We start from the raw sequence: 26,434 nt of genomic DNA on the forward strand, positions 1-26,434 counted from the left end.
CTCAGACTCTGCTCAGATCAGCTGGTTTTCATATTTGGGGCACCAAACACCTGTTCATTTGTCCACCTGGTGGACAAACTATGCAACAACAACCCTCACACTGGTTGAAGGGTGTTTCTCTTTCACATGTTTAGTTTTAATATAGTTATCAGCTATTATATCAGCAGATATATGTTGCATATATCTGCTGATATATCGGTCGGGCTCCCTGGCATGCTGTGAGGAACTTGAACTTATTTTAAGCAGCTTGTGTTTTATTTGCTTCCACTCCTCCAGCTGGATCTCAGGTGCAGTCTTCCTCAGACTCTCCTGCATGAGTCTGAGAAAACCCCACAGCAGTAAAATCCACCCAGTTTAAACTGTCTGACATGGAAACATCTCTCTAACGCTTTACGCCTCTCTGCCTTCCTTCCTTCCTTTCCTCCTTCTGTCTTCCTTTGCCAGTTCGTGCGTCCTTGGAAAAACCCGGTAGCTTGATTTGTATTCTCATCATTCAGACAGACAGACAGACTGCTGGGCCGAGAGTCACGAAACACTCCTGCTGCTGCTCCGCTGATGGAGAGGAGGGGAGGGACTGAGTGAAGGAGAGACAGAGGGAGAGAGAGGAGGAGGGAGGAGCCAGGCTGTCAAGGTGAACCGATAAACCTCTTTTTTTATCAGCCTGACGTCCAAAACACGAAGCGCAGCGCTGCCGGGAGGAGGCAGAGGAGAGAGGAGCGGAGGAGCTCCCGTCTTTACCGAGGAGAAACTGTGTTTACCTTTTTGGTTTTTAAATTGTGGACTCTAAGTTGAATGGCTCAGTGAGCGGAGCCCGTCGGAACCAGCGCAGGAATTAAAGGTGAGTTTGTTTTTTTCGATAACGTGGAGTTGTTACCTGCGCTGTCACGTTATCCTGGCGTGTCTGTGCGCAGACACTCCCGTGTTTTTGGCATCGGTGCTCCTCGGAGCTGCTCTGCAAAGGTCCCTCCTGCTGCTGGGGAATTAAAGGAGAGACCTTTGGAGAGCAGCAGTGCGTCTGAGCGGTTGCGTAATGTGGAAACCGATCAGCGCGTTTTGGGGATGATTTCACAGACACGACTCCGCTTAACGCAGAGTCACTAAACACAAAACAAACACTTTCCCGCGCACTTTTAGCGCCAGCTGCGCGCTCTGAGCCTCTTTAGCGACACATGGTTGCACCTGACGCACAGGTAGCTCTGAGTGGGGACTGCTTCGGATCAGCCGCAGCTCCACCTAACACGGCCTCGATGTCAGGGGTGACAGCTGGAACACATCTGGCCCACTGAACACTTTGGAGTGCGCAAAGTGAGTCATAAACGCCAAAAGTGGCCCAGAAGAAGCAGGTGCAGTTACTTGGTGACACCTACACCTGCTGCCGTAAAACATGTCCTCTATTTGAGAGGAAGGTCCAATTTAGGGGCCCTAGAGGTCACGTGGGTGCAGTGATTTATAAGCAGATGAATAAACGATTGTGAAGATTTATTTGGCCAAACTTCAGGTGTGTTGTGATACCTGGGCTACATCCACAGAGCCCTTCCTGGTGCTGTAACTGTGCTATAAATGACCCAGACCGATGTCAGATGTGTCCATTATCAGGGAATAAATTCCAGTGCAGAGAGCTTAAAGTGAAGCTTGAGCAGCGACTGATGGACGAACAGTTGAATGAAGAAGAAGAATTAGATTTGTAAGTTGGTATGCATTTAGTTTCCCTCAGTTTATTGAGAAACAATAAAGCGTTGATCACAGGGCAGGAACGTTTCAGCAGCTGAGTGGACTCAGTGCTTATATTTACTGACCAGCTTTGTTGTAGTTTTTCTCCATATTCTGAACTCTGGACTGTCATGATAGACATGATATTATTACTGCACTGTTTAAATGACTTTCACTGACATTTCTCTTGGTCTCAACACCACAGACTGTATATAAATTTGGACTTTGCCACAGTTTTTGTGTTTATAACCAGAGGTAACAGGTGTGACTGAGACACCAGCTCTGCTCGCTCACAGTTTGAGGGGAGCAACGATCAAAAACAAACTCTGCTTTATTATTGGCTTTACTCTGAAGTTTAATTCAGTTCAGTTGAATTCATGTAGTGACAGATCAAATCAACAGTCAGTATCAGAGAGAAAACAATCAGGTGATCCACTCTGAGGAAGCAGTTGGAGACTCTGGGGAGGAAGAAGTCCTTTTTAACAGGAAGAGGACAATAATAGAAGCAGGATCAGGGAGAGGCACCCATCGGGGGTGGAGTCAGGGAGACAGAAAAAAAACACAAACTAAACAACCAGCACCCTGAGCCAATAGCAGCAGGGCTCCGGGTCACCTGATCCCACCCGACCTAAAAGGAAAGCTTCAATCGTAGTGTGAACAGTAATGAGGGTGTCTCTGTCTGCTGAACCCAGACTGGGAGCTGCTTCCACAGAGCGACCTGAAGCTGAAGGCTCTGCCTCCCATTCTACTTTTAGAAACTCCAGAAATCCAAACTAAACCAGAGAAAGCAGTGATCTATTAGGGGGATAAGCTACTGTGAGGTCTTTAAGACAGACATGGGCTGCTTGTCCCAGACTTGTCAGGAGAAGGATTTAGAATTAAATTCAGGATTTAATTAAAGAGAAGCTAGTTAGGCCCCATCAGTACTCTGCTGCAGCATTTTGGATCAACTTGAGGCTTTTCAGGGAGCAGCCTGATAATTCTTTACAACAGCTCAGCTTAGAGGTATAAATGTTTGGACTAATTTTTACTCTGGATGTTTCTAAATTTGATGGTATTGAGATGAATTTGTTTGCATTATTGTAAGAGGCAACTTCTCATTTCTGGACTTGATTGCATTCACTGACTGCACAGAGTCATTCCTCCCAACAAGCTTCCTCTCTAACACGATAAAGTCTCGACCTTGTGTTGTTGTCCTTGTGCTGCCTCTGGATAAAATGAGCCCAATGGAAACTTGCACCTTTACTAATGTGTTTCACGTCGTTTTGAGGCAGGCCTTTTGAAGTACAAATGCATCGAGCTGACACTCATCGGTATGTGCAGTTGGACACAAAACCGGTGAGACGGGATCAAAGCGGAGCTCATTTAAATTGGTTTCAACGTGCAGCCCCTCCGCACAACAAACAGCAAGAAGACGTCGAACAGAATACGGCAGAGACCTTCTTATCAGACCGAGGAGCTCAGGAACCTGCTGCTGAGGCCGAGACGAGGGCAACATTAGGCCTGATTGGACACACCTGTGGAGCTGCAGAGACGTAAAGTTGTTTAGTATGTGACGTCTGATTGTTTTGTATTCAGTGAGCATGTGAAGCATCTGCAGGTGAAGCTGCTCTGCAGCCTCAGTCGTGACTCAGACCTTTATCCTCAGGCTGGTCCTTAGAAGTGACTCAGCTGGTTTATGGCCCCAAAAAAACAAAAACAGGCCTTTTTGTGTTTGAGTTGTTTAGGCTTTTTTGTTTCAGTGGACTTACTCTGCTCACACCTCAGTGGTTTTATTCTTGGGCTCTCCTAGAATAGCTTGGTTGGAAGCTCAAAATAATCATCCCCTCAGTTCATCCTCTGTCTGAAACAAGCTGTTTTAGCCCCTCCCCCTTAAATACAACTTACTCGTAATTCGCTGTTCTTCATAAACAGAATGTTTTAAAAGCAAGGGGGTGGGGCTTCTGTACCTAAAGTGATCTTAGGGAAAGCCCCACTCTATGACATCATGCAGATCGAAGAGCAGGTCAGTGAGCAGTCTGTGCTTTTGGCTCGCGGGGATTACTTGTGGATCCACTGACCCCTTTATTTGAAATCATACAGTTTCTGTATGACAGGAAATAAGGAAAAGCAGATAAGTGCCCTTTAACCCTGCTGAGATATTCAGATTTGATAGTGGTGATCTGTAGGGCATGAAACAGCAATAAACAGCTCTAACTGTTTACTTGCTTACACAAATTGTAGGAAAAAATTTAGGTAAAAAAAAAAAAAAAACAGTCAGAAAATGTCTCTAAAACAGACACGAAGCATAAAATGTTCACCTCATAGTCACAATTTCATTTGTCCTTTCAGCCACATTCTCTCAGTGACCTTTGAGAAACGCGAGTGCTGCAGACTTTTAAAGGACACCAGCAGGAAAAAACGCTCGTTTCCAGGAAAAAGGTCTTAAGATTTTATCCGACACCCTCAGCATGTGGATCCGGTGATCATGAGGGACTTTTGAGTGAAAAGTGATGACAGATGTGTTGCTTTGAGAGGAGACACCGTGACCTGCTGAAGCAGAAACACTGAATCCTGACCGAGATCAACCCGAGCTGGAAATCTTAAAGCTGGAAATACATGCTGGGAGGAATTTTCCATGTTAACAGGATACCTGAAGGGTTTTTTTCTTTTATTTGTAATCGCACATGATCACTTTCATTTCTAAAACTAGACCAGATATGATTTTGCCAAATTTAGACGTTGCTTTTAGAGCATTGTCACGAACCGGGCCGTACAGTCATGACAAAGAAAACCACAGACATGGTTAGGAATGTATCCCAAGCTGCTTTATTCTTTTAAAGCAAGTGAAACAGAAAATAAACCCTACTGTCAAAAACAAACAGTGATGTGTGTAAGCAGTACCATCAGCAGTGTGTGTGAAGGAATGGATGAGTGGAAGATGATGCATGTAATAGTGTCAAAAGCAAAAACCAAACCTAACGCAGCCAGAGTCCAACCTGGTGTCTCAGAGCCGACCAAAACTCTGCCCTAAAGGCTTTGTATATAGAGTCCCGGCTCACTGGCCCAGGTGTTGCCAGTGTCACTGATTGTAAACGGGAACTCCGCCTCTCCAACGCCTGCAAACAAGACACACGTGAGCCAAAAGGAAGGCAGGGTGCAGTGGGTCGTCACAGCATAGAAATGAACTTGTGAATGTTTCAGTCTTTCTGTGTTCATGTTTTGAATGCCTTCATGCATTTTATGACTCCAGGAATTAAGTGTTGCTTGCAACATACATTAGTGACAAGCAATAGCCAGATGTGCTGGTGACCTGTTTCTTCACATTGTTGGATTCAAAACCACACCAAATGTAGCAGATCTTTACTTTTGTCCTTGCTCCAGCTCTCCAACATGTTTTATGATTTTCACCTGGATAGGTTTTGTGCAGTTTTGGAAAATAGATGATGACAGCATACTTGCCGCCTTAGTTTTTCTCTTTCCGATTTTAAAATATTGCTCAATGAGAACTGTTTGGTAATTTAAAGTCTGACCTGTTGGTGGCAGTGTTGTCTCACTGTTAAGATTTCCAAGGATTTTTCCTGTCTCCCTCCCTTCAGACCCATCCGGTTGCAGCAGATGGCTGCCCATCCCAGAGACTGGTTTTGCCAGAGGTTTCTTCCTGTTAACAGGGAGTTTTTCTTTCCCACTGTCACCAAGGGTTTGCTCACAGGGGACTGTCTAAATGTTCAGGTTGTTTCTGTGTAATTGAAAGGTCTTTACTTTACAATATAAAGCACTTTGAGGTGACTGTTGTGCTATATAAATGGTAAAAGATTGAATTAAAGACAGGCACAGTGATGCAGAAAGGTGTGCTTGCAGAGTGAAGTGATGATGGCAGCATTTGCAGATGCAGATGAGGATTGTTTTGTGTTGTTCATGTTGGGGGATGTGGTTTAAAATCTTTCCAGCTATGAAGTAGCTAAAGTGGTTTAAACTGATGTGGGATGCTCACATGCCTCAGCTGCAGTTTTCCAGGAAAGGTTTCCAGCTCCAGAAGCTAGAAAATCTTCCCAACTCCTGGAAAACCTTCAGCTGCTGAAATTGACAACAAGAGCTTTTTTGGCTTTGACTATTCTCAAACAGACTGCTTGTAGTACAATTATGAGTTTGCACTTTTAAACCCTTATTAAAGTTTACATAGCTGGTTTTGATAGACGGCTAAGAATTTAGAGCAGCTTGGACCTCTGAGGAAGTGGTTACAGCATCCATAGGTATTTCATAACTGTTTTTCATTAGTGTTTTGTCAGGGTAGGCAGTGAAATCTAAAAAAAGAGATATCAATTGAAACATACCTAATGTGATCTCCCTCTTTTTATCTCAAGCTGTAAAGCTTCTCTAATGCCCGTTTGAATATATTATTATACGACTGCCACAGTTTGCTATTGTCTCTGGAAGCAGAATTAATGCCGCTTGATTGCTGGGCCACCCGTATGAGGTAGGCATTCTCCAGGGAGTGTCCGTCTCCTTTTAACAATTGCTAGAGTTTGTCAATGTGAGAAGCTCGCAGCTGGTTGTTTGGACATGCACATTATGGATAAACCTGTGGTCTTTTATGGGACATTAGCATGTTAGACAAGCTGCTGCTGGCTCTGAGCTCTGTCATCATGTGTGCTTGGTGTACAAACAGAGCTAGTATTAGTGTCATTGTTCTGTTTTCTTACTCCCCAATTCAAGTGTATCATCCTACAGTGGCTGATGAAGGACAATCAACTATGGCCGCAGTTTATCTATAGTGAATGTAGGCTGTTAGTCCACTGTTTACATCAGCCAGGTGTCAACTCCTGTTTGTTTTAGAGAAGGCTATCAAACTTCGTGAAAGTCCGATACGAGTCGATGAGTCAGTGACACTCATGCCTGTTCACTGCTACTAGCCTCTGTTCAGCCTCTGTTAGCTGCTGTTAGTATTAGTGCATTTTGTTTGAAGTGGATCTAACATTGTTGTAGGTGGTGAATAAACTCTGATACAATGAGAGAATATAATCAAAGTGTTTATCAGAGGGAAAGTGTGATTATTAAGACATGTGACTTTATGCCATGTGCCATTAGCTGATATAATGAATTAATAAATCTGCCCAAGGTCTTACACACAAATTGAGATAAAATAATTTTACAAAGAAATGTTATTTATGAGAAATAATAAATGTATCATTTTAAAAAATGTGGTTAAAACCACTGATATTTCTTTTGTTACTGTTATTCTTAAAATGTTTAATTTTCAGAATATGACTTAAAGTTAGAGCTGGGGCTGATATATTGGCCAATAACAGCATCAGTATTTATAACAGCTGTTTAATGGAAATGTAAAAAGTGCAGATATGAGCATCACCCTTCCACCATAGTTAGTGTTGATATTGTGTAGTTTATTAACTAGCAGCGCACTCTCCCACCTCCCTGTTAACATCGTATGTTTGGGCGCTACAAGAGTAACTGACCTGAGCAGTCGGGCAAAGCGTAAACGAGAAATCCACAACTGGTTGAACCAATAAAACAGTATTATTGTCATTTGAGTAACTACTCAGAAATAACTACAAATAACAAGTGTTTTTATTTTCATGCGTCTGAGGAAAAAAAACAGACAATATAGTGAATTTCTAAATCACCAAATATCGATATCAGTCTTTGAAATCATATATCCATCAGGCTCTACTTAAATTGCACCACAGAAAGGCCGCGTATGCGCGGTTACCAAACCTCAACCGTGATGGAAAATGAAATATCTAATGACCCGCTTTCTTTTCCCTCGCTCTGTGAAGCACTTTGATTTGCTCGGCTTTGACGGTGCACTCAAGTTGTCTCATCGAGGTTGTAACAGCTTTGCAGATAAAAGCACAATTAGAACGTATTATCTGGAAACATCTCTTTTTAAAGAGGTGCTTTTACTACTGCCTCTCAGCGCCCGGAGATCAGCCTCATCTCAGATTGTGGTTCGAGTGAGAGCCACTAAAAGACAAAAGGAAGAGCAAATAAAAATAGAGCGAGTGTTATGTGTATTGTTGTAGGTGTAGAGGTGGAGGTCCAAGTGTGTATCGCTTCCCTTTGATGACTGTGTCGGACAGGCAGGAAGCGTGGGGGAGTAAACAAAGCCTTTCTACCATATCAGCGCTCACAGCAGATTGAAATATCAGTGGCTGTGCGACCTCACCGAGCCCTCAGCTGATGAATCACCGCTACTGAACAGTATTAAATTGCAACAGACACAAGGGTGTGACTCCCAAAGGTGCTGTAGGATGGAGGGAAAATACACGGCTTAAATGAAACGGTAATCTAGCACAAGTGTCTGATTCAGAGAAGAAAACACAGCCCTCAACCTTTAGCTCATTTAGATGTTTTTTCATGCAGCATGACAAAGTCAGAAATGTTTTATAATTGTAGGAAATGTTTTTCACTTTAGCTAGACTCATGAGGTAATCCCCACAGGAGTCGTTCTGACTGGAGAGAAAGAAGAAGTCCCTGAGAATCGCTTTATGACTGCATAATTCTTTTCTGTTGTCTTTCTCAAGTACAACAACCACAAAAACACAACAATAAAACACGTTGAGTGACATAAGACATAATAAACATTTACAGTTGTTTAAAAAAAGAAAGAAAAACAATCTGCAGTTCCTTAATGTCCACACAAAAGTGAGTCAGTCCCCCTGGACTCTCCCAGAAAGTTGATACTGGTCATTTGAGCAAACACTTATAGTTGATCAGGGAGGAAATGAGAAATGACAGGCTGGCTTTCTTAGATTGTGACATTTCCATCAGTAATGTGTAAACCAGCATAAATGGAACGTATTTAAGGTTTGACTCGCTTCCTCCAGTGCAGCACAAATTGGGTGTTATCAGGATGCTACAACAGGGGACAGGGGAGCAGATCATCATATCAAAAAGACCCAGAGTAAATGTAGTTATCTCAGCCGGACATTTGTCAAAGCTGGGAAGGCACCTAAAGAAAGCTCCAGGCGACCCCGGAGAGACGGGCAAACTGCTGCCTAAGCGAAAACCTCTCCTGATCCCTCTGTCAGGAGTATCAAACAGCTGACATGCATTTTTTCACAACATTACATCTGTGGCTTTCAATCCCCCCACCCCGAGCTAAATATTGGTCTGCCCAAAGGTAGATGGCACAACATAGGAAAACCACCTTGTCAGGCCAGGACTCTACAGTCTGTTTACACCTGCAGGCCAGCGTGCACTGTATTACAGATAAGGATGTAGACGTGCTGAACGGGGAGGAACGCTGGTTTGGGGGGTCAAGGAGTCAAGGAGGCCAGTTACATGAAAAGAGAAAGACCATCACTGAACTGAGCAGGGAGCCTCACCATCTTACAATGATGTGATTGCAGCCACTCCCCAACTCTCTGTGAATGCTACTCGTGGCCGCTGATCAATACTCACGGTCCATTGTTAGTCAGTGCTGCTGGTATATATTGTTTATAAGGTTGGGGAAAGCTGCAGTCAGCTGAGCTTAAACGTTACCCCTGCTGTAAATGCAACGACCTGATAAACACCTGAATGATTGAGCGTGCATCCAGACATAGACTCTCGTGTTAAAATGCTCAAATTTACTTTAACTTCTAACTACATGATGTCAAGAGTAAAACTACAACATTTCATAATATAATGGAAAGAATGTAAGTTACAGACTTATCCCAGAAATTTGAAATTAACTGTAGAAAATTGAAATGTATCCTGTTGTTAATGACTGCAGTGCACACGTGGAGACAACAGTTTACAGTTGGCATCGATTTCTTTCTTTTAAAAACATAAAGAAGTAACTTGCTCCTAAATTGCTGCCAAGTCTGTTTCACACAGTTGTAGCTGCTAGAACACAGATTAGCGAGGTGTTACCTGAGAGTCAATGAAGTTAAATGCACTTTGATCTCGCAACAAACAACGTGGACAAAGTGATTTCTCCTTTATTAGGCTATGGGGCAGTTTTAATGCTTTAAGGCGCAGCTGTTATGTTAAAAATAAAGAGCAGCACAGGATGGTAGATGGAGTGGTACCTGTGTGGTGCTTTCTACTCAATTTGAGCATTGAAAGCACTTTTTACTAGAAGTCTTTAAATTGGTAGACAGTTGGCTGAGTGAAAGCTGCCCTGATCTTATGATCAAATCACCAGACAAACAACTTTCTACAGTTTTTGATTTTACTGGTATATTTTCCTTTCTTTACACGCCACTCTCACCATTCCTGTGATAATGTAACTGATTGGAGTAGTTGATCAACTTTGTGTTGCAGTAGAGTGAAATGGGAGCTGATAACCACAGTCATGACGTCCTTTATATTTGACTTGACTTGTGTTTTTTTGAACCAGCTAAAGCAATGAAGGCCTGGATTTGTTGAACTTCATTGACACTATAAGCCTATAAACTATAAACTCTTCTTTTAAAAAAACATTCCCAAAATGTTGCATGGTAATAGTTTGAAAAGATTCTCAATGCAAGGTTTTGGAAACAATTTCAGATGTCTCATGGCCTTTTAAACCCTCTAAGGTCTAAATTATTGGTGGTAACTCTAACTCTGAATGTTGGATAAAGATCAAATGGACCATTTTGGAAAAATCTACAAAGATAACTAAAAAACAAAACCGAATTCTGATTGCATAGGGTCGTCAGAACTCCGCTTTACAGGGATATTATTATAAATGAGAAGATCCTTCAAGAACTTTTTGATTTTTGCATCAGCTAACCCTGAAAATATCCAAGAGAACACTTTAAAACAAATATTCAATGACAATCGAACAAAGGTAACAAAAAGACGTGTCAGGTCCTTCTTCTAGAATTAGAAACAGGAATAGGGAACAGGTGGAGTAAGATAAGAAGAAGATGCAACACGGATGTAGACAGAAGGGGACAAAGAAAGCAACAGAGATGACACTGAGCGTATATCGAAAAAAAAAAAAAAACCCAAATCAAAACTTAGCAAATCCTCCACAAGAAGCAGGAACCATGAACCAGGAAGGGGAATAAAAAGGCAGTCTTAAAAAAGCACCAGTTACCAAAATACCCACATATGACTTCATCCGACCCTCATTTCATGAAGACCCTTTGCCTTTTTGATGTAACACTACTGAAAAATGTTTCCTTAACACAGTAAAACTTTTTACATTCCTACCATCTTGCAGTACTCTCCTAGCACCATCACACTTTTCAGTATAAATTTGTGTGTCAGCACGATTCTTGAGACAAAAGTTGTGCAGAGTCAGATCTCTCCAGATGGAGGTCTGCGTCTAACGTCTGTCTGTCTGTTCGGGGTCGTTGACATGAAGCCCTGCAGGATCTTCTGTTCGCCAAGTGTGAAATCTGAAGGAACAACATGTCCAAAGGAGTGTCTGCATCATTGTTGGGAACGACATGTTTACTTGTTCCTGTCATCGCAGTGAGGGGAAAATCAAGATTTCAGTTTGCAACCTTCAGCAGCTGCAGGAATGAGCGTGGGATCGATGTGCTGGAGCTTTCACAGAAAAAATAAAGTTTTTAATGTGAGCTATAACAGATCATAAACTGTTAAAATTATAGTTTCTAAAAAAACGAATCGTGTACTGAGAGAAGTTCATCCACAGAAACCCCAATTACTCAGTTACAGTAATGCGTTTATATGTTTATATAAAAAGGTTTAAACTCGTTATTTTTAAGTTATATTTCCATGTCAAATGCCTCCCATCGACCATCAGAGACAATCCTGGAAAAAACTAGAGGGAAGACTTTCAGGTCCCTACAGTCCTACTTTATTGGCCGCTTTAACACTGAATTATCTACAAATCTGCTTTTAGGTCCTTTGGATGTTTTAGGGTATATTTCTGGTACTGTGGCTCTGTGCGTATAGACTCAGGCGTGGAGCTCAGTTTAACATGGATGCTTGAATTTCCTAAAGTATCTGGATGATTGATCTCTGGCAGCAGATTTGGAGGCCTGCAGAAACAGTTTTTTACACACAGCTTCTCATACAGGGCAGGTAATGGGTCTGTGAAAGAAACCAACCAGGTGAGGGTGTCACAGCTGTTAACGCTAAAGAATATATCACATTTTGACCTCAGTGTTTCCCCAGATATGACACCGTGTTAGTGATGTGCGAAGCATGAACAAATCGTTCAATACTCAAGAATCACTTTACGGACTCGTGAATCATGATTCACAAGCCCAACTGACTCACTGACTCATCCCTGTTGCTGTTAGCAAGCTAATTTCATTAGTAGAAATATATCTAACTTATAATTAAAATTGTGTGGAAAAAAAGAACAGCCAGTTTCTTAACAAAACATTTCTGCTCTGAACTGGAAGAAAAAACCCTGAGTAGAAGCTCACATCAAGACAATAGCTCCTTGGTTCACAGTAGCATCGCTAACATGCTAACATGCTAACAGCACATTTGAGTTACTCCCCTCCCTCCTGTGCTGAATCATAGCATAAACGAATTGTCCCTGTGCACGAGAAAATGCTAACTTCCTGGTTTGAGACCGGATGTGGGGTTGTACATTTCCGGTAGCTTTACTTTGCAGTCAATCGCTACTGCTAAGATATTCTCCAAAATCATGTCCAAAACTCGAAAACGGAAAGATCGCGTTAAGTTACAAAGAGGAGAAGGTGGGAACACTCACCACTGTTGTGTCATAAAAAAATCTAATGATCAATTTAAAGAGTTTAGATCGATCAGTTGTTTACATCACTCAACACAAGCAGAACTGCATCACTGCAGCAGAAGACACATCGTCCACATTCAGAAGCACATCTCTGTATAGCGACTGGTCTTGTGATTTAAACAGGCAAACGTTCAGCATTCACACTACAGGTGAAGAATAGTCAAACCAGATGTTTCCCCGTTATGTCGAGATCAGCTAGTCAAGTACACACCTACACAGCATGTTAACAAACCGTGAAAAAAGCCACACAAAAATGAATGATTGCTGGTAAGGGTTTCTATACATTAGTATTTACGAAGGGTATGTTGTGACTTACCTTCAAAATCACAGCGGTCCCTCGCTATAACACGATTCACCTTTCACCTCGCTGTTTCGCAGATTTTTTAGTGCAAGTTTGCATGCTTATTTTTACATCACATTGTCCTGCGTCCTGATCGCTGCAGACGATCTCCTCCGTGACGTCTCTCCTGTACAGTACAGAATCGCTGCATCGATGCTAGCAGTGTGACTCTGAAGTGCAGTACTGTATGTCCACGATGTCCATGAAACGTTTTGCACCGTCAAAAAATAAAATTGGCTACTTGATTTCACCTATCGCTGGTTATTTTTAGAACATAACACCCGATAAACGAGGGACAGCTGAGAAATATAACATTTGAATCCCTTTTCTCTTTTGCTCTGAGGCGCGGGGGAAAATATCGACAAGTCGATTAACATCATTTACAGACATATTGGGTAAATGCCCAAGACATCTATAGAAATGTAAATCGCCGCTTGATTCATTCATTTGCTTAACTTGTTTTGGACCGTAAACAGGGCGCGAATAGGACACCGGAAACAAAGCTCCCCACAGGAGTCTCCACACCGGAAGTAGCATATGCTAACGTGCACATGTCTATCACTCACTCACCCCCTCACTTGCTGGCTCACAGCTTCTTCTTCTTCTTGGTTGGCAACCAATGTTAAGGCGCATTACCGCCCCCTGGCTCACAGCTTAAAGGACATTTAAATATATATAAAAATATATATTTGACACATTTGAGGAAAATACAAATAAAATAAAATAAAAATAAATAAAATAAATGGTTTTTTGCTCTTTTTTGATCTATAAAAACAGTTGTTTTTCTTTTTCAATCACTCATCTTAGCAGTAGGATTTACATGAAAAGAGAAACAAATTAAGTTTGAGTGAAAATGTACATTTTTTGCACTCTCTGGGCAACTGACTCAGTGACTCAAATGACTCAAAAAACCCGATTCTCTTTGGTGAGTGACTCATTCAAACTCGATTCAGTAAAAAGAATCAAATTTACCATCACTACACCGTGTGCCAAATCCAGATGAACTTTTGTGTTAATATTAAATTTGTGACGTTCTCATTTTTTTTAAATACTCATGTAGAAAGTCACCAGAATTTAAACATTTGTTTTCATGTTTATCGCTGAGGTGCTTTTGAAGGTCTGTTACAGTCTTCTGATTTACACTGAAGTAATAAATCAATTCTCTATTTGACGTGTTTATTCGACTCATTCCCAGTGATCCTGTCTCGTTCTGCATATCTCACCTCTGTGAAAGTCTTTTCTTCTCTGAAGTGTGAAACTGATACTTGGACCCCCGATGTTGGTGTTATATCCTGCATGAACAGCTGACATTTATAACGGCCCAGCCTCAGTGCTGTTTTTCCTGCTCTCGGTTCTCACTGTGTGGAAAATATTGCCTGATTATGTCCTGACAAAGGCCTCCCGTGTGTCTTTGCAGGGCGGCGTGAGGCCGAGGAGTCCAGCTGTGATCTGAAGGGGAAGAAATCTGAGGACCCCCGCCCCCGAAGGGACCAGCTGTTTGACTTCACGTGAACAAAGACACTGCCGCGTTTCTTTTTGGTGCTGCTGACCGGATGTTGCCTCGGTTCTCCGTTTGGTTTAGTTCTAGAATCAGCTTCAAAATGTGACAATGACGGAACCGTTACAACTTTATCCTCCAGCAGGAACGAAGCAGAAGCTTCCTGAGAGGGTGGATTATTGAAAGCAGGCTGCTCGAACCTTTCGGAGAATTTAAATGGAGGTTTGCTGCAGTGGAAACACCGGGGAGTTCATCTGTAGTCATTTGGAATAACAGTGTGTGACTGTGTGGGATCCACACAGATTTCCATCTAAATGAGGCGTATTTCAGGCAGCAGAGGGTTATCATCTGAAACATCTGGACGGATGGAGGAGACTCACAAACAGAGACGAAGACGGTTTTGATTACTGATGTTTATGTTCAGTATTTTTATTTTTTAAAGCACAAAGATTTATTTATACTTTTTTTTTAATGACTTTGGTGCTGATGCAGAACAAAAATCTAAATTTTCCGCCTGCTTTCTTCTGTAAATTTCTCTGATTTATTTTATCTCTAAGTGATCTTATGTAATTAGGACACTAATGTGTGCGATTATACGTCTTATTGTCGAAGCTTTTATCACCTGCCAGCCTTTTATAAGCGTAACGAGCGCAGCTAAATATTGAGCCATGTGACTGCTGCGTTTCAGAAAAGCTTCAGTTTTACTGAATTTTACTGGATTTTTCTTTTTAATCGTTTTTCCTCCCGTGATTTGTAACTTCTCCAGGCAGGCGCTTGAAGGGTCTTGACACACTTTTCTTTAACATTTAAATAAGAAACTTGAAGCCACCTGATGTTTGGCGAAGGATTGTGACTCGACCCGTGTTTAAGTCGCTCTCCTCTGTCTTTCTGAACGAAAGTGATCTGCTGAGTTTCAAGACGACCGCTGAACTCGCCCATCTGAAATCCTCTCTACCTGTCTTGGGGGGAACTTGCTGCGCATCCCGTCACCGCCATGGTGATGTCGCAGGGCACTTACACCTTCCTGGCCTGTTTTGCTGGCTTCTGGTTGGTCTGGGCCCTCGTCGTCATGCTTTGCTGTTTCTGCAGCTTCCTGCAGCGCCGGCTGAAGCGCCGGCGCGAGGAGAGGCTGAGGGAGCAGTGTCTGCGTACTGTAGAGATGGAGCCGCTCAGCTGCCACCCCGCCGGGTACCCACCTGCTGCTCCTCCACCACCACCACCGCAACAGCCTCCACAGCTGCCCAGAGAGCCGCCACAGTTCAGCCCTCCTCAGACTCTGTCGCCTGCTCTTCCGCTACCTGTTCCCCATCCATTGCCTCAAGCGACCTGGGTCAGCATGCCAGGTAATCATTTTATTTCACAGCGAGCTAAGACGCAACCTCAGGTTTCAAAAACTGCAGTTCCTCTAATGGCCACTTAAAGCAAAAGTGAGTTGATCGCCATAAAACCTCCGTGTTAGAAATCCTTAATTTACAGCCACAAACAGAGGTTTGTCTCTGACAGCTGCCTGCTCGGCTGAACCTCTGACTGTGTTTGTGATCTTGGTCTTTTCTGTAGTTTTCAGTGGTATCGAACAAATAATATGGAGTTTGGTGACATCCTAGTATTTAATTAGCTGTTAAACAAAGAGTTCATGGATGTAATTCAGTCTTCCGACTTCTCCACGCACACTGTCACAGCTTTATGAACTCTGGATCTTGCCAAGCTGTCAGTGCGACTGAGACTTGCAGCAGAAACTTGCTTCACATTTATGAGAACTAATTTTAAATTGTACATCATTGAAATTAAAGTTTAGAAAATATTTAGTGCTGTCAGCGTTAATCGTGGGGCTGCACAGGGTCAACACGTTAGCGCGGTTAGCTCCTTAACGCGTTAGCGCCGTGCAGCCCCACGCACGCAGCGATCCTCGTTAACTCGCTAACGGAGATTTGCTGCGTTAATGCGGTTATGGCGTTAACGTCATTTTAACGAGATTAACGCTGACAGCACAGAAAGTTATTTGTGCAATAGATTACACAATTAATGGGGACATGAAGTATGGAAAAGGCAGTTATAGTGAGCTAAGCATGAGAAGTTCAATGAGCATATTGTGTTGAACATTTTATAAGTGCAGTACAAATTTAAGAAAAAAATGGACTTGAGGTAATCCTGCTGCAGCTTCATGATCCACAAGGCTCGTGACCATGCACCGTGTTCGTGACCTGGATATTTTACTCTCAGCCATCAGACGCCCTCACAGGAAATACCTGGAAAATCCAGCTTCAAGCTCTTCAGATCCAGAACTGCTTATAAGAGTTTCCACGGAGAGCAGAGCTGCAGTCAGCATTCATAATACCTCCTCCTGCATTTATTAGTCTCTTCTGTAAACTTGACTCACTTTCTGAAGCAGAACTCGTCTCTGCTGCTGAGCAAATAACCAAACCTGTCACGCCGTGTTTGATCTGTATTTACAAGCCGTTTTTCATACGTACGCCTCGTGGTTTGAGCTCAGCTCAACAGGAAAGAGAAAACTGATACGATGCAGACAGAGAAGCAAAGTACAGGAGCATTTCTTATAGTTCCCAGTTTAGTTCCTAGCTTCCACCTCCCTCCCTCCATGCTGGCCAGCGTTCCCCCGCATGGTGTCATGGTGACAGCTGCCGCTGAGGCGTAGGCAACAGCCGCGGAGGCCGTGCGGTGACGGAGTAAGTAACAATAAAATAAGAGTGATTAGAAGGAGGAGACACTCAGAGGCCGAGAGGTGCAGCTTCGCAAAGAATCACTGTAATCACCGAGACTGTGAAACTCCCCGTTCCTAATGAAACTGCCTCGCACGGATTAAACTCCGAACAGGAGAAATGTTGCTCAGGTCTTAATAAACCCACATAGTACATGTAATTTGCAGTATGTGAGTTATGCTGCTTTATATTTCTGTCCTCTCGCTGTACCCGAGGAGCATTTCATGAGTCGCAGCTCAAAGTAATACTCTGCAGGCTACATCCACACGTACACGGGTGTTTCCACTGAAGACTGAGCTTTAAAAACTCCTGTGCAGGTAAAGATGTTAGAAAACTGTTTCTGCGTTTGCATGCGGACAAGAAAAACTGAGACTTTGATGTCAAAATCTAACATTGGGGTTAAAGCGTCACCGCTAGCTTTGGTGTGTTGTCGACAGATTATTTTGTTTTCACACTGACATGTTTTCTAAAAAAAAAAAAAAATCTGCTTATGCCCCTCATAAGCAGAAATTTAGAACAGCAGAGGGGTGTGGCTTCTGTGCCTGATATAACCATACAAGGACTATTCACTCTGGGACATCATGCAGATCCAAGAGATGAAAAAAGGCTGAAAAGTGTTCCCTGTTCTCCCTGTGGTTGCTTCCCAGGTTTTCTCTCGAAGATGTGAATTTAACTTCCAGTTAAATTGAATATTTTTAAAATTATTTTTTTTATTTTGGCGTCATGGTTGTGTGAGAATACTCCCATTTCTGTTCTTGATTTTCTTTTCTAAAGCAGGAAAATCTCAATGATCTATAGAGTGAAAACAATGCGCGTAATGAGCAGCTTGCTTTATGACGGAGGAACAAAACGAACAAGCTTCTGTAGATTTGTACAGATCTAGAGAAGAATAGGAGTTAAAGGGAAAGGGGTAAAAGAGCATCAGCTGCTCTCAAAGACGATTAATGAGCGGAGACAGACGGTGCAGGATGAAACAAAAGATCGATGGAGTCTTGGCCTCAAAGCAGACTGATGAAGAGGTTTAGTATCCAGGCAGCAGCAGAGCTGAAAGCGAAGCAGGTGCTCGGCAGCTGAGACCCGAGAGGAGCTGTTTCAGTCGACTTCGCCAGCAGAGGAGGTGGTAAAAGCAGCTGCAGGTTTTACACCAAAGTGGAAAGAAGCTTTTTTTAGCCTCTTTCAGCAAACAGTTTCAGTCCATTTGCAGCACTGTGTGAAGCAGCCGCTGATAGCGTTACTGGGTATCTGCTAAAAACACAGAAGATGAGACTATTTGAGAGCAAAGCGAACGGCAGATGGTTTTCTTAAAATTAGCTGTTATTAATGTGTTTGTCCAGGTGGAGGAGACTCATAATGAAAACCAGTTAAGAGTTTATTTACTGGATTAAAAATATGAACAGAAAGAGGTGCTTATGATGTTCTAGTAACAGCCTTCAAAGAAACATCTCCCTGACTTTCAGTTTTGTTAATAAAAATTTGGCCTTTTTCCTGCTGCATTTAGCAGGATTCCTCTCAATCACCAGTTTTCCTTTTAAATGCACTATTTCTCCTCTTGGATTTGACAGTTTTCCCTCACAGAATAAGCACTTTCTTCTTGGATTTGCAGATCTTCTCCGTTCTTGTAGCTTCCCCAGTGTTTGTATTGCAAATTTACCAATTTGTTTCCCTTTAAAATTGTATTTATTCATCCTTCAATTTAGCTGGTTGATCCTTTATGAATTTACTATTTTATCACTTTAATTTTTTTCATCATAAATTTGTGGTTTTTCTTCTTAAATTTAACATTTCCTTGTAAATTTTGCAGTATTTGATCATAAATTTTTGACCTTTTTTTTTTAAGGTGTTGTTGTTGTTGTTGTTGTTGTTGTTTTTCCCCATCATAAATTGCTCTTTTTCTTTTTTCCCCCTTTTAAACGTTTGTTGTTTCCCGTCACCCTGCCGGGCGGGCGGTGTGAGCAGTTTGTCAATATAACTGAAGAACGAGGTCACGCGGGATTTTTAAATTGATACCATAGATGCATCTACTAACAATCTCAGATGACTTCGAATCCCAGTAGCTTAAAGGTCAGAGGTCAACTTTTGTGAAAATCACCGAGGATTTTCACATTGACTAGTTTTTTTTCTTGCATTTTCTTCAGATTTTGTCTTTAAATTTGTTTTTTCATTTAAAAATCTTTTTTTCCCTTTGAAAATGTTTTTTTCCTTTTAACTTTTGGTTCATAAATTTAGCATGTTCTAGTTTTGGTCTTGTAAATGTGTCAGTTCATTCATTGATGGCGACAGTAACTCTAAGCTTTCTGTGGTTGTCATCATAGTAATGATGTAGACAAATCATGAATGAACCAAATGATAATTTGTGTTAAACTCATGAATTTACAGGATTAGTTGCAAAAATCAAAAAAGGTTTTCCATTAAAATAAACGAGGCTTTTGGGATTTTTCCTTTTTTTTTTTAAGGGAAGCTGTGTTAAGGAAGGAAAACTATACAAATCCTTCTTCCTTTTCTGACTCATTTATAATCCTCAACATCTTCCTCATTAGCTGGAAACAAAATTGTCAAAGTAAAGCTGTTGATGGAGACTCGAGTTTAACAGGAAAATCATCAAAAGATCAGAAATGAATGAATGCCCACAGTCAAAGGTTCTTATTGTTAGCTTTGATGGTTTAGGCACAGCAGCTGAACAGTTTTGTCTAATGGATGCCACCGTGGTTCCCATTAGCTTAATCCTGTGAGCGCTTTCAGCTCCGGACCCGTCCGACCCTCCGGTGGAAACATCAGCCCCGCGTGTTTCTGCTGACGTCCTGCTGAGCGTTCGCTGGGTATTTAAAGCAGTCCTGACAGCTGCTGGTGTTGTTTACAGCTGACGTGTTGATAGGGGAGTTAGTGCAGAGCTGAGAAACAATAGTAACCTGATCTTGCAGGTATCTGTGAGCCATGTTTGATGGACTCTGGCCAGGTATAAACAAACACATTTGCAGTGATCAGTAAGGCCCGTTTCATGGCAACAGTTCACCAAACAGCTGCAGGTTTCCAGCGCTGCTGTTTGCTGTGGTGGCTGTAAACAGGCTGTTGGTTGGTATGTGGGTTGCTGCTGATGGGTGTGGGCGTGGGTCATTTTTCAGGCACTACAGCATACCTGTGAAAACGTGTTAATGGATAAAATGTTCTTAACGCCATCCAATAGGTTTTATCTTGCATACAGCTTTTTTTTTGTGTGTGTGTCCTGTCTGGCACTGTAGCAAGGCCAAGAAAAATGCCCAACAGATTTACTTTACCAAGTGGGCCTTTTGCTATACTGGTCCACTTGATTGTCATAGTTATTGTAATCAGGCCAGACTGGACTCGGGGACGGGAAAGAAAAACAAGAAGAAAAGTTCAGAAGAAAGTTAACAGAAGGAGAGGGAAAGAAAAAGGAGAAAAGACAATGAAAATCTGCTTCATCACCTTTGTCTTTTTCTTTTCCTGGATCACCTGTTGAGAAAAAAAGAAAACAAGCAGAATAAGACTAGAGCAACATAATGTGAATATGACAGTAAATACTAAATATTAAACATTATTGTGCAGCACGTAAGATCAACAGCGCACAGTGTGCTTTGAGGTAGGAGCCAAAAAGGGTGTAGTTTGTGTGTGTGAGCACCCGTGTGTACACCTGTGAGCATGAGCGCACTTGTATTCAAAAGGTTCCTTCATGTAATGATCTGCTAGAGGGTGTGGGGGGGGCCACAGCCCCGTCCTCCAGGGCATGAAGCAGGTATGGAGGAGATCAAGACCCCAGACATCCAGAGGCCCCCAGAACACAAGAGACCAAGGAAGACCAACAGAGGTGCAGCTGCGCCACTGTCCCAGAAAGAGCTGAGGAGAGTCCCAGATGAGGGGTCACTCAGCAGCCGCGGAGCAGAAGCCAGGGGGGGTTGCAGTGACGTGCCCGTGAGCTCTGCCGGCAGCCAGCTGCGCCAGAGTGACCGAGCCCCAGGCCGAGAGGCCGAGGGCACCCCACCCCCGAAGGAGCCCGAGTGAGCCCCAGGCTCCAGGCCCCGACAAGCAGCCACCAAGGAGTGAGCCGGTGTGTACCTGGACGCCCATCCCTGGACACTTTTAGATTTTGGAGGACTTTCCAGCTGAAGCGGTTCTCTCAGAGCCTTCGTCCTCTCTTCCTTTCTCTGATTAGTGTATTTATGGCAGCATTTCTTGTCAGTTCTCACTTCTTGTGGAAAAGTAATTGGATGTGTTTTGACCCCTGGCTGTTAGATTGTGACCAAAAAAAAAAAAACTATATCATTCCTATTTTAGTCACTTTTCATGTCATGGTTCGTCACTGGCTTACAGATTGAGCCAGTGTCACAGAAAAGGTCTTTAACTTCATGAACTTCAAATTCACTCCTGAAAAGTTTATTATTTTTCCCCTCTGTTGCTCTAATATGAGATGATTTAAGCAACACGGTGTGTTATCCTAGCTGAAGCACCCATCAGAAGATGGATGTGGTCAGCTAAGCTGTGGTGCTTAAACGATGCTCAGCACTGAGGGGTCGAAAACAAGTCAGGATACCTTCATGCTTTCATGATGTTTACACCAAATTCAGACAATGCCATCTGAATGTTGGATGAAATCTAGACTCACCCGAACAGGAAACGTCTCTCCAACCATCTGTTGTGCGGTTTTTGTGAGCTCGTAGCATCAGTTTGCTGTTCTTAGCTGACAGGACTGACGCCCGGCGTGCTCTTCTGCCGCTGTAGCCCATCTGCTTCGTACGTTGCGGATTCAGGGATTCTGTTCTGTAGACTGTGGTTATAACCAGTGATTGTCAAAGTTACTGTTGCAATCTTGCCATTCTTCTCTGACTCCTGCCATCAACAATGTATTTTCACCTGAAGAACTGCCGCCATTCTCTAAAAAAACCTTACAGACTCAGACCAGCTCGTCTGACAAAGTCAATCAAATCACCTTTTTTGATTTTGATGCTTCCATTTGAACTTCAGCAACTTGTCTTGATCGTGTCTACATGATTAAACAAACTGAGCTGCAGGCAAACTGTCCTTGAATATCTTTAGAGCCAGTCTTTTCACAGCTCTGCAGAAACTGTGGAGCGATCCCATCAGTCATTTTATAAACATAACACCTGTGTGTGTGTGTGTGTAAATATAGTTGATTTCTTGGCTGAAGAAGTCGGTCAGGTTTTCCTGAATCTTACCCTTTTCTGTGCTCTCTGCAGCAGAACCACCCCCAGTTGCTTCTTTCTCGAATGTCAAAGTAATCTGTGTCAGGTAGCAGACACGCTGCTTAAAAGCCACAACAGTTCAGCACTTTGTTTTCTGTTGTTTCAGCCGCACTGCAGACACAGCTGCTCCCTTCACTTATCTCACACGTCAGCTGAAACCCATTCAGCACAAAGTGTTGACCGTGATTAATGTCCCAGCGTTCCCTGAAAGCAGCACAGCAGAAACCTGTGCAGGTGCTTCAGCTGAACCTGCGTGTCAACATTTCACTGCAGAGATTTGAGATTCTCGCAAATGTAAAACAGACGAGTCCATCAGTGCAATTAGTAGCAGGTGTGAACGAGCCAATTAGGAGAGAGAACAATGGAGAAAAACGAACCTGTTGCTGCAAAGCATGAACTGACAGAGACGTTCTCAACTCCATCTAAAAGCTCGCTTTCCTGTTGTGAAGCATAATCAGAGCGCATCCTGCAAGAAAGGAAATCAGGAAGAGAATAGCAAATTAAGGTATTTCAGACAATTTCACCAAATTACAATCATCTCCACGGATCCACAGGCAGCTTCTCATCCTCGGTGATTAAATCTCTGCAGGCTCAGACGAGTGTCAGACATGTTTCAAAGTGCAGCATCGTGATTACTTCAGTTTGTGGACTTCTAAACCTTAAATAAATATATTCAGTGCAGGAACCAGAATCAGTTTTGATGCCTGTAATGGTCAAAGTGACGCTGTAGCAACAAGTAACAAGTAACTCCCTTTAGTTTGTTTCAACTGTGAAAAACATTGTGTTGTGTTGGAAGTATGAACTTTTCACATCGGTTTGACTTAATGACCGCTGCGCTGCTGTTTTTCTGAGGCTTACTTTGTGTTTACACTTATTTTTTTCCTTTCTATCTGCTCGGCTTGCAGATTAACTAAAGAGCCTTTGATGTATTGAAATGTAATTTCCTGACTGTTAATCCAGGAATCTGTACAGCCGCCAGCCGCCAACCTCTTTTTCAGGGCGTTGCACATCGTCTGTGAAGGTTCTCAGTCATCCAGGTCATCGTAGTCTGAGAGCTCGGAAAGAAAAGCGTCTGGACTTGTTTGTTATAGATGTTTCATCCAAGAAGCTTCTTCAGATTTAAGTCCTGTGGGAGTGTCTCCGAGAGGGTCATGGACCCCCTAATGATCCTCTACTTGTGAAAACAGGTGTGAGTCACAGTCAGCCAGTGTTTCAGGTGAACCCATTGTGAGACCTAGCCCCACCCTGTCATGTGATGTGAGTGGGCGTTAAGGCGTCTGGGAAGGATCTCAGATGTTGCACATCTGAAAACTGCAGGAACGCTAAAGGACACCTCGCATGATGTAACGGCAAAACAGGAGGCGTCTGACAAATGCGCCTCTGTGTTGGTGATATATAATCTTTCCAGCGAGTTCTGGGTCTGCATCAGGGCCGCCCATGCTGAATAGGCTCTACTCCGAGCTCCCTCTGGGCTGAATGAGAAACTTTAACTCAGTTTTCCACAGATGAACTGAAATGGCTCCATGTTTCCCTCACTCAGCACTGCCAAGTGTACATAAGCGACACACAGTATTTCCTCTGTAGTAAATAGTAAATTGAAATCTCAGACCGATGAATCATCGCTGCTTTCCTCATCTCTGATATTTGTGTTTCCTGACTGGTTTGTTGTGAGTTTTTTGGCATTTTGTTGCATTGGGGGAATATCTGAGTGCGCTCTGATTCATCAAAGAGAGAGTGGTTTTAAATCGTAACGTATACAAACTTCAGACCATTGACACCAGCCCGGAGAATCGTCACCTCTTCTTTCTCTGTGTGCCATCAGCTTGTGTTTCTCTTGTTGCACAACGTGCTGCAATGCAGTTTCTCCGCTCGAACTCATGAAGTCTTGAGAAGGAGGCGGAAAGCTGGAGAACAAGCGGGCCTGAAATAGGAGTGAGTGATGTAAGAGAGACAGAAAGAGATTTGGTAAAACAAGAAAGAAACGCAAACTCGGAGCAGAAGTCCTGTGATGGCTTTTGTTCCTGCCGCCGAGCACAGTCACAGGTGTCGCAGCGGGCGTGCGGTAATTACAAGCTGTTTGGGTTGTGACCTGAAAATGAAGTAAGTGTGTGTGTGTGTGTGTGTGTGTGCTGCACATTGGCTTTATTCCAGTGTATCACACTGCATCAGGCATGTATTATGATAAATGGATGCTGTGTTGCAGTGAAAGCTGAGGTTTCCCTCTGGTCTGCTTCAGGGAAGAAGCTCATTAGTGTTTTGCTTCCTGGTCCTACAGACTTTACTTTGGGATGACAACAAACACACAACATAAAATAACTGAGCTCATCACAATGGTGTTAATTAATAGCTGTGATCTAAAAGTTTCTGCCTTTTACTTAAATTTGAACAGTGTTAGTTCAGGCAGCTGATTCCCTTTTACGACAGGTGCTATTGCACTGCAAGCCACCAGGTTTTGATTAAATGATTCAGTTGGAAAACAAAGACTACTACTACTAATACTACTAATACTCCATTACCTGCTGTTTAGTTCAGCTCCACCCAAGAGGAATGGAGCCAAACTAAAAGACTGAAGAAGAGCTTTGATTAAGTAATTCTTAGATTAAGAATCATGTTAAATAATCCATAACGATGCTGAATAAAAATAATTAAAACTATGCTGTGGGTATAATTAAGCAGCTCTGGCCTGAGATTGGACATTTTAAAGTGGGAGTCTATAAGGATTGACTCATTTTTGGAAACAGCCTCCAGTGGCCATTAGGGGAACTGCAGTTTATAGCTTATCGGTCCGTAATGCTAACTCCCGTTTTCTCGTTCTTGCAGACACGGATGTGTTCGGGAAGCCGCCTTGTTACGAGGAGGCAGTTCTGATGGATGATCCTCCTCCACCTTACTGCGAGGTCTTGGCTGACCCGCGGGGGGGAACGTACCTGAAGCCCGCCCCTCTCCGAGCCGCACCGCCGTCTTTAAGGGAACCTCACGATCGCGCCCCGGTGTTCACATCCGAGACCGGCAAGCCTCCTGCGGCTACCGTGTTCCCCAACCGAGGCTACTCCTCCCTGATACGCCTGCCTTCGTCTCAGCGCTGGGACTCTTTGGGTCACCTCCTGTCCAACATGGATCTGAACCACAATAACCTCACCCCACCTGCAACCCGATCCCTTCAGGCTACAGCCGCGATGGCTACCATGCCCCGCAGAGACCCGAGGACTCATAATGACGGACTTAGAGGTGGAATACAGGGACTTCAAGGAGGGATTCAGGGGTTCCAAGGAGGGTTGCAAGGGCTTCAGGGGGTCCATGGACTCAGGGGGTTGGAGCCCAGCTGTGGCATGCCAACAGCCTTCCCCTTGCTGGGCCGGAGCACTGCTGTTTAGGCTCGAATCCTGTCAGAAAAAGGATAAACAACTAAAAAGCTGGACATTTGGTATCATAACGCTGCTACAAGTAGAGATTTAATTGTCCAAAGAGGGTTTTAGGGCTGGAGAGGCGTCAGGAGTTAATTTCCCCCTTGCAGCTCAGTGGGCAAAAGCTGCCACTTAACTCTGCCAGGACCGAGGCTTTCAGCTATGTAGGTATATTACACACTGTTTCAAAGCGCTGTTGTCGAGTCAGAGGTATTCTGCTGTCACATTGAAGCTAACTGAGTCAGCGCCAGGAGGAAAGGAAAGGAGGCAGAGGACGAGAATCAAAACGAGCAGTAAGCACAGCGGCTGCCCTGCCTTTCATGCAGACTTACTATCGCCTTCATTTCCAGCCCTAACTACCCTTTCTCGTGGCGCACTTTCATTCATCCCCGATCTCTCCTCCTCTCGCTGCACTCGAACAACCTATTGTACGAGGCTGCTGTTGCCATGGCTCCGGGAAACCGTCTGTAGCCCACGACGACCTCTCTTCTTTTATCCGTGCTGATTTTTAGGAAGACTGTTCACAGCTTGCCTCCTCCTCGAGGACTGTGAGCATTAACGCTTACAAAAGAGCACACGGTGACCTTCGGCCAGCACGTCTCTGATATTAGAGGGGAAATGCTGAAGGTCAGTTTACCTTCAGAGTTGTTTGGATTCCGCTGTGCAGAGTACAAGAAAGCCACAGAGACGAGCACGCTTGGATTCATTTTGTAACGCGCTGTTTTGTTGTTTTCAGTGTCGTCTTTACCACAAACTGCTGGCACTGCCCTTTTGATGGTCACCGGCTGACGTCAGCTGGGTCTCTGATATGAAAAAGAAAAGATTTTTCCATGTAAAAACTTCCAGTCATTCTTTTAAACTTTGTGACAAATGCCTTGTGAAATAAAAACATCTTCATCTGTGA

At 43.3% G+C, this 26,434-nt stretch overlaps 1 protein-coding gene and 1 long non-coding RNA gene across 2 annotated transcripts; one reads left to right on the forward strand and one right to left on the reverse strand.

Annotated features, from left to right (window-relative positions):
* Positions 1-420: 420 nt before the first annotated feature.
* Positions 421-26,434, forward strand: prr7 (proline rich 7 (synaptic)). The gene is made up of 3 exons (XM_084940979.1): positions 421-838; positions 14,116-15,539; positions 24,947-26,434. The coding sequence occupies exons 2-3, from the start codon at positions 15,191-15,193 to the stop codon at positions 25,498-25,500; spliced, it is 903 nt and encodes a 300-aa protein (XP_084797105.1). The 5' UTR covers positions 421-838; positions 14,116-15,190; the 3' UTR covers positions 25,501-26,434.
* On the reverse strand, positions 18,295-24,869 carry LOC146379662 (uncharacterized). Its single transcript, XR_014801451.1, has 4 exons — positions 22,100-24,869; positions 21,529-21,690; positions 20,355-20,381; positions 18,295-20,046 (listed from the first exon to the last, which is right to left on the reverse strand). It is a non-coding gene; the product is annotated as an uncharacterized LOC146379662 (long non-coding RNA).

This window comes from Perissodus microlepis, chromosome 10 (assembly GCF_051167445.1).
Source record: "Perissodus microlepis isolate ML-2025 ecotype Zambia chromosome 10, ASM5116744v1, whole genome shotgun sequence".
Lineage (NCBI taxonomy): Eukaryota > Metazoa > Chordata > Actinopteri > Cichliformes > Cichlidae > Perissodus > Perissodus microlepis.